Source organism: Trifolium pratense, linkage group LG1 (assembly GCF_020283565.1).
Source record: "Trifolium pratense cultivar HEN17-A07 linkage group LG1, ARS_RC_1.1, whole genome shotgun sequence".
In the NCBI taxonomy this organism is placed as follows: domain Eukaryota; kingdom Viridiplantae; phylum Streptophyta; class Magnoliopsida; order Fabales; family Fabaceae; genus Trifolium; species Trifolium pratense.
Window position 1 is genome coordinate 15,000,580 of NC_060059.1, and position 12,138 is coordinate 15,012,717.

Here is a 12,138-nt window from a genome sequence, read left to right on the forward strand (position 1 = left end):
GCTGCAATCTTCTCTCAACTCTTAGTTATCTCTATTTTCTGTTAGTTTAAAAATAGGAGGTAAGAATTTTAAGGAACATGTGAAGTTATAATTCAATCTGCTTAACTTCACAATCTTCTCTCAATGCAATCTGATAGTATTTTTTTTAACATCAACTAGGAGGTAAGAATTGTGAAGTTATAATTCAAACTATTAAAAAAAAAAGTATTTGGCGGACCGGCCCGCCAACCCGCCAACTCGCCAATAAACGGGCGGGCTTGAGTTGTTGAACCCAGACACCTAAGTTGCCCCGCCCACCCCGCTTTTGGGCGGGCTTAAACGGGGCGGGCCTAAACGGGGCGGGCATGCCCACTTTGCCACCCCTACCACCAGCTGAGATAGTGAACTGAACGAAATGATCTGAAAGGGTCTGAGCAGTCACCGATGAAGAGCCAATCTACGAGCTAACAAGAGACAAAAGACCAGGTTTGCGCCGATTCAACCTCTCCACAGCCCGAAACAGAATAATGAGCTGCCAGAGATAAAATGCCACGAGAGACCAGGTTTGCTCTAGTGGGTAACGTGTCGCGCAAGAGTTGTCGTGCGAAAATGGAAACTTTCATAGGAACCTGCGAGTGCCAAATGAGACATGTCGCAACATCCAAAGTAACTGTATCCTAGGTCGTCAAGAGCTGGTATGCACCACGACCAGTGTAGCCTGTATTCGGATTCGGCTGCCACTGTCACCTATCCTGAAAATGATTCTGCAAGGAGATATTAAGACGTAAGGTCTGACACTCTTCCAACATCTCCTCCTCTCATGCCCTATATATCATGTTCTTATATTTCGAAAGTTTAAATTAGATTGTGTCTCATAATTTTTATGTGCGAAATATAAAAATATATTTTTATTAAAAAATAATTTACTTTTTATTATAGGAAAATGCTAAACAATGCCACCGGGAAACTGTTTAAGGAAGCAAATATAATAATATGATATTGAAGTTTGTGCGGTCAACGCATCGAAAGTCTAAAAAAATGTTATTTTTAATTTAAAAATTTCCTTTTTTGAGTTCCTTAACCAATGGCCAGGAGGCACCGGTTAGCATGACCCTTTATTATATTTACTTAATCTTTTGATCTAACTGATTTTTGACTTGGTCTTTTGCTTTAATAGAAAACGATTTGGAATATGCCAATTATATTGCAACAATCCCCTCAATATTATCTTTTAATTATTTTTCATTAATAAATATAGGATATGTGGTCGTCTAATTGGGATCGAGCAATCCAAAATATAAAGTTGGTAATATTAATAGTTTTATCTAAAGGATATGCATTTATCCATCAATGAGAACAAGTCATATGCATCTGAAATAAAAGTTTCTTACAAGTTAGTTGTGGGTACCACATAAAAATTCATTTATGTGGCTTGCTCTCATTGGTTGATCGGTAATACCCTTAAATTATGAAGGGTAGAGTATTAAGGCAATTTTAATAAAAAGAATGCAGTAAATGTGTATATCTTTTGTATGTAGAGTTTTTGACGTTAGAGAAGTTAGGGTTGAAAGTTTTTTTACCTCTCACTGATGAGATGAGACATGTTTCTGTTAGAGTTTGTATTAACCTAATGAGATGACTAATATATATGTTCATCAGTGGAGACAAAGACCTCTCAACAGATTTACATATGAGAATAGCCCAACCCATCACGACTTATTTCCAATTACAACCTAGTTGATAAATATTCATTTATTTAAAGGTTAGTGCATAATTATAATTAGAATTCGTCTCTAAAAGATCAGTAGACAGACCATAATTAAGGTTTTTGATGTAATCATTTAATATTTTAATTGTTGATTTAGGTTAATCCATAGAATAAAATCCAACAGAGTAGGCCTCACCAATTTTAATTTTTAAAAGATCAATACATGCTCTTTTTATGACCGTCTGAGGTCTGACTAGAGTGAGAGTGACTGCACTGCAACGAATCCAAATTCACCGAATCCAAATTTGCTTTTTCAGTGTTATATATAAACTTTAAGCGGTCTCCGCGAACTTAGCTCAGTTGATAAAAATACCTCATTGTATATGCAGGACTAAAAGTTCAAACTTCTAACACTCCACTTATCGTGTACTGCAACTTTAAGTGGGCATGGCTTCTAATCAAGTAGTGGACTACAGTGGAGGTTGGCGGACCACAGTGTTCTGTTCAATATTTACACAGAGGATGATGCATCGATATTGTTTTGGAATTTGATGAAAATGTGACATATTTGTTGAAACAATGCGTCAAAGCAATTAGTTATCTTACTTGATTGGTCGATTGCTTTAAACTTGGAAGGTGAAATAAGAATCAATACAACATTTATGAATGTGGTAAAATTATCAGTCTTTCAAATTCTATATATATATAGCCATAACACTTTGTAAATAATCACTTAGTCACCACAACATAGCACAAAGAGTTTCACTTATACATTCATAGCTATGACTAGTTCTTTAGCATTAGATTGTTGTTTTATAGTAGTGATAACAACTTTTTTAATGGCTTTTGGTTTTGGTTCTGCTCAACCAACAAGAGCTTTTTTCGTTTTTGGTGATTCAATTGCAGATAATGGCAACAATCATTTCTTAGCAACCACTGCTCGCGCGGATAATCCTCCATATGGCATTGACTTCCCTTCGCACAAAGCCACCGGACGTTTCTCTAATGGCCTAAATATTCCTGACCTAATCAGTATGAGAGTTTAAATTTGTCATTCGGTGTCACTCAGCTCATCAACCGAGCTGTATATTTAGGACTAGTTTGTTATTAGCTTACTAATTAGCCAACACTCAACATATATGCTTGCTTAACATTGCTTATTTGTTTGGTTCTAATCTCTCATTTGCATGCGTTGCTTAACTTAGATGAGTTTTGATTATGTGAAATGGTTAACTTGCAGGTGAGCGACTTGGTTTAGAAGCACCTCTTCCTTATTTGAATCCCTTACTAATTGGTGAAAAACTTTTAGTTGGTGCAAATTTTGCATCTGCGGGTATTGGAATTCTCAATGATACCGGATTTCAATTTGTAAGTCTAACTACTAGTTAATTTAATTTTATACCATTATGTTAGTTGATAGTTTGTTAAGGGGAGGAAAAATTTGTTGCCGGTATCGACCGAGCCTTGATCCTCCTAAGTCATCAAGTGTCTCAACTTATACCACTATATATGCCGATACATTTTTAGAAATTATACTATACACTCTTAGACATTTCCATAAATTATTTTTGGTCATTAAATTAAATTTATATGTTAAATTTATAGCACGTAGAATGTTAATTGTTCATAATTAAAGCCCACAATAACAAATGTTTTGGCAGCTAGACATATTGCACATTGACAAACAATTGAAGCTATTCGACCATTATCAGCAAAGGTTGAGTGCACATATTGGTGCAGAGGAAACCAAGAAACTAGTCAACAAAGCACTTGTACTTATTATTCTTGGAGGCAATGATTTTGTCAACAATTATTATTTGGTCCCATTTTCAGCAAGATCTCGCCAATTTTCTCTCCCGGACTATGTCACCTATCTCATTTCTGAGTACAAAAAAATCTTGAGGGTATATTAATTTCCAATAAATACTACTTTTGAAGTTCATGTCATTTTATTAATTAACTATTCTCTAACTCTCAAAATAAGTGACACAATTTGACTATATACATTATTCACATAATCTATTTTAACTATATTTTTTTACTAATATATAAATGCAAATGTTAGTATATAAGATGTTTGATTTGTCTCAACGAATATTTTCAAAAGGTTTTTTCTAATCTACCATTTTAAAAATTGATGGTATTTACCCATCAACCAATGAGAACAAGCTATATGCAAGTTCCCATGTACAAATTCAAAAGTTTGTAAGTTTCTTGTGGGTAACACATGGTTGATGAGCATATACCCCCAAATTATGAAAAGGTAGAATAGACCTCACCTTTTCAAAATATTAACTTTTTATAATAATAGATATCTAAAGATATTAATAATCTTGTATTTTGATGCATGTGTGCAAAAAGAAGAAAAAAGGAAAACAAAAAAATATAAAACAATATATAAAAACAAGGAATGGATTTTTGATAAAATAATAGAACCATACAAAATTTTATGCGATTAATTAATTAAATATAATAAATTATTTGATAGATAATAGATGCATAAACGTAATAAGAATTTTGTTAAAAAAATTAATAGGAGTTAAAATTTACAATTAGTTTATATTTTAGTCATATATAATATGAATTCTCATATGACATGCATGACTCCAAAATTCATATTGTATTTAATATATGAAAAACGAGAGAGATATAACTTTTTTACAAGATATGTTGGTGGGTCGTGTATATAGTTGTTGGTTTTTTTTGTTATTAAAATGTACGACTCTAGTCATATTTAATTGAAAATGAGAGAAAATTAATTGTGTGTGATTTATATAGTATTTAAAATTAATTTATATTTAAATTAATAATATATTATTTTTCATATATATTTTGTTAAATTAATATTCATAACCATTAAATTTCTTAATTAAAAGTAGAATTCTCAATTTCAAATTAAGTTGAAAATTAAATTTCACAATTCTTGATGAGAACAATTTTTTGCCAGATTTTTTTTTTTTTTAAAAACTTGGTATACGGCCTTAGGACCAAATAATACAATTTTGTTTTGACTTTTTTTGCCAGATTTTACTTATCAGCACGACCGAACTTTAGATTACCGGGTCCCCTTTCCCTGGGAACCAGAAGGTTAATACAATAGATATTTACAAAAATATCAATATTTATTCTTTAATTTGAAAAATACTTGATATATTTTTCTTATTTTCCGATTGAATTTAAAATTATCAAAAACTCTTTCCTTTGAAAATTGGACTGATAAGTTTTTTATTTCACAAATAATTGACAATTCTCGTGTCTACATTGCTGATTATTGGCGTGAAGTTTGTTATTAATTTATTAGTTTTTATTTAATTTTTGTAATTTTACAACTTTATATTTTTTCTTCACTTTGACACTCACAAATTTTTGTTCAAGTATGGAGAATGTGCACAAACAAAACAATTCTAATAGTACTACCTAAATTATTTGGTTCTTATTTGCATGCTTAATTAACGTGATTGGGTGCAGAAACTTTATAATTTGGGAGCTCGTAAGGTACTTGTAACAGGTACGGGACCGATGGGGTGTGTGCCAGCAGAGTTAGCCCTAAGAAGCAGAAATGGTGATTGTGACTTGGAACTTGAGAGAGCTGCGTCCTTATATAATCCACAGCTTATTGAGATGGTTAAAGTACTTAACAGAGAGATTGGAGTTGATGTCTTCATTGCCGTTAATGCACATCGAATGCATATGGATTTTATTACCAACCCTGCAGCTTTTGGTATGTGCACCAAACTTGGATTTTATCAATTTTTATTTTAATTTTGCAGCAGAAAACAATTTTTAATTTCACAAATTTTATGCTTAATAATGTTTATGACACTTGTTAAACATATATATAAAAAAATGCTAAAAAGACAAATTTTTAAAATTTTAAGGTTTTGAATGCATATGAATAAAACTTTCTTATTAATATGCCGAGCTTTGTAACGGTTGCTTGTGACCTAAACTGGGGGCATTAAGGTGTTCGAAAAGTATAATGTGTGCCAAAAAAAATTCTTATTAATTAATATGTTTAACTAGTGTCATAGCATTTTCCTTAAAATAATCACTAACGCATGTACTAAAGTAGCTTTAAAAAATTTACAAATAAGAATTGAAAAAGAAATTAATTAATCTGAAAAACTAATTTAGTAATTTCTGAACAAAATTATAATTCTAACTTGTATTTCAAATATTATTCTCAATGCATCACTTTCATGGCATAATTTACCCGAATTCAAATCTGAAACCGCATAATTGTGTATGTGTGTAAACTTCTAATGATGATTGTCTTTTCGTGTACAAGCAAGTAAAAAAATAAAATAAAGATATGAAAATAAAATAAGAGTATAATTAAATATAATTAAACTTTTTTGAAAAAAAATTTTAAAAAATAAAGGATTTATTATTATTTTTTGTAAAAAAAAATGTGGTTCTTGATTATTTTTTAACTTACTTTTTTAATTTGGGCCAAAACAGGATTTATTACATCAAAGGTAGCTTGTTGTGGGCAAGGTCCATACAACGGAATTGGACTATGTACACCCCTTTCAAATTTGTGCCAAAATCGAGACCTTTATGCATTTTGGGATCCATTTCATCCATCTGAGAAAGCTAGCAAAATCATAGTTCAACAAATCTTGACTGGCTCTAATGAGTACATGCATCCTATGAATCTTAGCACTGTCTTGGCAATGGATTAATTCATATATTGCAGACTTTTTTTTTTTTCTTTTCTAATGTCAAGTTTCGAACCAAGTACCTCTAGGTTACAAAGTGACTCCTCAATTAAGAGATTATCTGGGAAACAAGCTTTGATTATAGATATATTATAGATATCTTGCAGATGGATTAATTAAGTTATAATATGTGTTTGTGTTTAAGTCAAAAAAAAAAAAAAAAAAGTGTATGTGTTACCATATTTTATTCTATTTTATAATTTTTCCCCTAGTCCATAGCTAGTGTTGTTAGTTGTTTGTAGTATAAATCATGTTGATTGTGTCTCCTAAATTGCAATTGCTCTATTGCCGGTAATAAAATGTTGTGTTTTCCTTGTGTCAAAAAAAAATTGTTGTATTCTTTTCTATTGCTATTTCTCCATTTCATATAATGTGTCATGTTTGTTGTGCACGGTTCTAAAAAATAATAATTATAAGTTAAGTTTTTTTTTTTTGAACAAGATAATTATTAGTTAAGTTGATTTTATTTTTTAAGTTAAGTTCTTTTTTTGTCAAAAAAAAAAAAGTTAAGTTGATTTTAATACAAGATAATTATTACTAAAAAACATTTATTATTTATTTTTTAGTACAAAAAATACATTTATTCTTTTTTTGTTATGTAAGTGTCTAAAATGCGATATTTTTGCCAACTAAATTAAGTTCATACGATAAAATACATTTATTCTAATTCGAGCGAGCTGCATATTCTAGGATTTGAGCGAGCTGTTTTTGAATTTTTTTTGTCTTAGATGAAGTGGTAATCCACTGAAATTAAAGTCACATAATTGTGAGATACCGGGTTCGAACCCGGGTCATGACATCCGGCCTAATAATTTCAGCAATTTTTGTCAGTTGAACTAGGACTTATGAGACGCTTTTTTGAAATTTAAAGGCAACGTGAGAGGTGTTAAATATGTTTGCAACGTGGGCATTTGACCCAGGATCACGCTAGGTGTGAGGGTGAATGTTAAATATGTTAGGATCTCATCCCCAAAAGCTAGCTCATAGGTATCAGAGCTGGGTTAAAGACTGCAAACATAGGGTATCAAAGCTCATAGGGTGATGAGATCCAAACATATTTAACATGGTATCAGAGCCGGGTTAAGAACTGCAATGTGGACATTTGACTCAGGACCACGCTAGGCGTGAGGGTGGGTGTTGAATATGTTGGTTGTTATGTTGGACAACCTCACCATATGAGCTAGTTTTTGAGATGAAATCCAAACATATTTAACAAGAGGTATATAAGAATGGAAAGATTTTCAAAAATTAACATCTTTATACGTTTTGAAATCTATTTCAACCAACAGATTTTGAGCGGCTCCAATGACTATGACCCCATGAATCTTAACATTGTCAAATATCAAAGATCATGGGCATGATTTCATTGGAATTAAATCTCAATGAAACATAACACGTAAAACATCAATACACACCACCAAAAGAATTAGATCTCGAACTAGACCATGTTAATTATGCATGAGTCAACTAATGTTAATTAATTTTGGTTGTCCAAGTTATTCTTTCACTATAAAGATTCCTCAAAATACATAAATTCATTTAGGAGAGGTTGGATTTCTCATAAGTGCTATTCCACATTTGAAACAAGTTATCAAGTCATCTTGAATATATTATGAGAAGTTTGGTACGAGGTAAATAAAGATGCAATGCAAACCAAATGAAACAAAGTGAAACTATTCAAATGAAGGCATGTGAAAATAACATTTCTCCAAAAAAAACTAATCTTGAGCTTTGTTTAGCCTAGACACAGAGAAAGGGACGAAATGTGCTACAAATATCATGGGCTGGCTTAAGGTCACACATCTGAGTTTTAGATCCAAAAATTTTAAATAAAAAAGTTCTAAAAAGTTCAATTTGTTGATTTTTTCTTACAAAATAAATTCAATTTAATTAAAAATATATAATTTGACATATACTTTAGTTATAGAGAAAATGACCGTCCAACTCAGTTAGTCAAGATGAGAGTTTCTTTTTTGAACAAAAGATGAAAGTTTCATATTCTCCTGACCCAAATTTGAACCTTAAATTTACAAAATTTCTGTTATTTTTAAGGAAGTATTTTTTTTTTAAGCAAAAACAACAATATTCATCTATTCATTCAAATTCATAGGGATGAAGCAAACATGCAAATATACAGCTATCCTTATACAGCAAATATACATAAGTATTGAACTAAGTTGATAATTAAAAGGCCTGAGTATAAAATTTATTTTACATCTGTAATTAATGGTATTGGGTTGGCCTTGCAAATATACAGCTATCCTTGTTTGATAGGAAAAAAGTCACTTTTTTTACTCAAAGATATAGGGAAAATCCTAGAATTATAGATCAAATGAAATTGCCAAACATGGTCATGATTAGTTACATTTAAAGGTTGAATTTTTTTATTTAATTTGTATGGTATACCTCACAAGTCACTACCTTAAAATTTAATACAAATAATTGACCATTAGTCATATATAAATGCAAATTTAACTAACTATACCTTGTATAATTTGTCAAGCATTCATTTTCAAAATGTGACAATCACCAAGTCCTATTCTTATAGACATGGACACATGAACATAAGCAACTATATCTACTATGTTATGTAGTGACCATTATTAAACACAATTTCATCTAGCCATCTTCATCAAATTCCAACAATCATGGCTAATTTTCTTGTTTTCACATCCTACATTGTTTTAACTTTGAGTTTAGCAAATTGTTTTATCAATGGTGTAGATGCGGCTCGTGCTTTCTTTGTGTTTGGAGATTCACTTGTCGATAATGGCAATAACAATTACTTAGCCACCACGGCTCGAGCCGATTCTCCACCTTATGGCATTGATTTTCCAACTCGAGAGCCTACCGGACGTTTCTCTAATGGCTTAAACATTCCTGATTTAATCAGTTGTGTAAATTAATTTCATCATTTTTCATATTTGAACTATATTGTATAAATTATTATTAATTATCCTATATGTTTGTGATTTCTATAGGTCAAGAAATTGGGACAGAACCAATTTTGCCATATTTAAGTCCTAACCTCAAAGGAGATAAATTGCTTGTTGGTGCCAACTTTGCCTCTGCTGGAGTTGGAATTCTCAATGACACTGGATTCCAATTTGTATGTGAAAATGATAAATTTTGTAGCAACACTTTATTTAATTATTATTATTATTATTATTTATAAAAATACAATTATGTATATTTGTTGCAGATAGAAATAATAAGAATGTCAAAACAGCTAGATTTTTTTGAAGAATACAAGGGAAGGGTGAGTGATCTTATTGGAGAAGAGGAAAGTGAGAAATTAATAAATGGAGCATTAGTCCTAATCACATGTGGAGGAAATGATTTTGTGAATAACTACTACTTAGTGCCTAGATCCCTAAGATCCCGCCAGTATTCTTTATCAAAGTATGTTAAATATTTAATCTCTGAATACAGGAAGATTTTACGGGTAATTTTTCAATCATATATTTCATCTAACTTTTCATAATAAAGATATTACTACCTCCATCATTAAATATAAGATCCTTTTAATTCTTATATTATTACGTTAATGAGTGCAGAAACTTTATCATTTGGGAGCTCGTAAGGTTCTTGTAACGGGTACGGGTTCAATGGGATGTGCACCAGCAGAGTTAGCTTTAAAAAGTGTAAATGGTGAATGTGATGTGGAACTTGAGAGAGCTGCAGCCTTATATAATCCGCAACTTGTTAAAATGGTTAAAGGACTCAACAAAGATATTGGTGATGATGTCTTTATTGCAGCCAATGCACTTAAAATGCAAGATGATTTTATTACCAACCCTGAACTTTATGGTATGTGCATCAAACTTATAGTTTTTATCAAAATTATATTTTATATAAGAAAAATATTAACATGTGTCTTAAAGGTGTGTGTATAGTATGACCCTTTATATAATTATCACTCTTAATGTATATTTATCCAAGCTTTTAAAATCATTTGAAAAACTATTTGAGTAATTACAAAAAAATTATAATTTCAACTACCTTTTTAATTAGTAACTCTTTTTTTCTTTTTGGGTCAAATTAGTCACTCTTTAGATGATCTCTTCCATGACATAATCTATAGGGATAGTTATATGGGACACTGTTAACTTTTCAATATCATCCAACATTTTATTTTCTCTCTAGATCTCTCTCTTTTATGGTATATCATCGATAAGAGCAATGCTATTTGTCTCGAGAGAATTCATCCCGAATTGATCACGAAAAATACTTGGCCAATTAAATTACTCCTTTGCCAGAAAACACGGGAGATCATGGATGTTATTTAGGAAAGATATTTAGTAGCAATGCATTCGTGATGTTTTCGAGAAGTTATCAGTCGTGAGAACTAGCAATTTCCCATCGATAAATTATATTATTCGTGCTATTTCTTTCTCTCTCAACACTCAAGGTGTTGATGAGATGTTTGAGTGTCGAAAAATAAATTTTTAATTTATAATGATTGTAAAAAATAATTTCTAAAAACTAATTTTATGCAATGTCAATTTAACACATTTTACATATGTATTTGATCAAATTGCACTATAGTGTCATTTTTTTAGGCAGGTTCTAAAATATACCAATAGATATTAATTTGGTGGCATTTGATTGGATAAATGTGTGAAAAATTTAAACCAGTATAGTTTATATTTTTTATATACTACTTCCTCCGATCTTATATATGAGAAAAAAATTAATTTTTTAAATTTATTGTAAAGTTGATGTATCTAAACTATAGATTTGTCTAGATACATCAACTTTACAATAAATCTAAAAAGTAATTTTTTTTCTTATATATAGAATCGGAGGAGTATATTGTAAATATGATGATTAGTCATATATTTAATCAATTATTTAAATATTTAACTGAGTTTATTATTTGTTATTAATTATTAACAATAATATTTGGGTCAACAGGATTTGTTACATCAAAGGAAGCTTGTTGTGGGCAAGGCCCATATAATGGAATTGGGCTTTGTACCCCCCTTTCAAACTTGTGCCAAAATCGAGACCTTTATGTGTTTTGGGATCAATTTCATCCATCTGAAAAAGCTAATAGAATCATAGTGAAACAGATTTTGACAGGCTCCAATGAGTACATGCACCCTATGAATCTTAGCACTATCCTTGCCATGGATTCTATTGGGGTTTGATTAATACATTGAACCTTTAAATTTAGATATGTTATGACTTATGAGTGTATTACCCTTTTTTAATTATTCTAGAATAATGTTAGCAACATATTCTTTAACACATAATTTTTAACATACTCTTTTTTATTGATTAAATTTTATGTGAGTTTCACCAAATTTATATGTGACTCGCATGAATTTTTACCAATAAATAGAGTATTAAAAAATGTATGTTAAATGCTTCAAAAAAAAAATGTATGTTAAAGAGTATGTTGTTATAACTTGTCATTTTTTATATATATTTTGTCTTACCCCAGGTTGTGTCTCCTATCTTGCAAAGCAATATTGCAAGTAATAAAATGTTCTTTTGTTGCTTACGTTGTGAGATTTCTTGGTGTTACAATATTCAAGGAGTTAATTTTTTTTTCCTCTATAAAAGGAGAATTAAATTGTGATCTTAGCTTTGTGCACCTTCAAAAGTTCTCATTAATATTTTTTTGTGAATTTTCAAATTAGTCGCTAAGTAATCAGACCAGTCTTTTTACTATACGTAGAATATTATGAATTTTTTACAAACATGTCTAACTAAAAAAGTCAG

The 12,138-nt window shown here is 30.6% G+C and overlaps 1 protein-coding gene across 3 annotated transcripts; it reads left to right on the top strand.

The window, feature by feature from the left end:
* Nucleotides 1-2,414: 2,414 nt before the first annotated feature.
* Nucleotides 2,415-11,850, top strand: LOC123903184 (GDSL esterase/lipase At5g33370-like). Of its 3 annotated transcripts, none has more exons than XM_045953105.1 (5): nt 2,415-2,719; nt 2,928-3,055; nt 3,349-3,591; nt 5,156-5,408; nt 6,149-6,498. In XM_045953105.1, exons 1-5 carry the CDS (start codon nt 2,470-2,472, stop codon nt 6,370-6,372), a joined length of 1,098 nt encoding a protein of 365 aa, XP_045809061.1. In that variant the 5' UTR covers nt 2,415-2,469; the 3' UTR covers nt 6,373-6,498. The 3 variants fall into 3 exon arrangements, with proteins under 3 accessions (XP_045809061.1, XP_045809059.1, XP_045809060.1); XM_045953103.1 differs by lacking the exon at nt 6,149-6,498 and adding an exon at nt 11,326-11,723 and having other exon boundaries at nt 2,434-2,719; XM_045953104.1 differs by lacking the exons at nt 2,415-2,719; nt 2,928-3,055; nt 3,349-3,591; nt 5,156-5,408; nt 6,149-6,498 and adding exons at nt 9,028-9,300; nt 9,390-9,517; nt 9,611-9,853; nt 9,966-10,218; nt 11,326-11,850.
* The last annotated feature ends 288 nt before the right edge of the window (nt 11,851-12,138 follow it).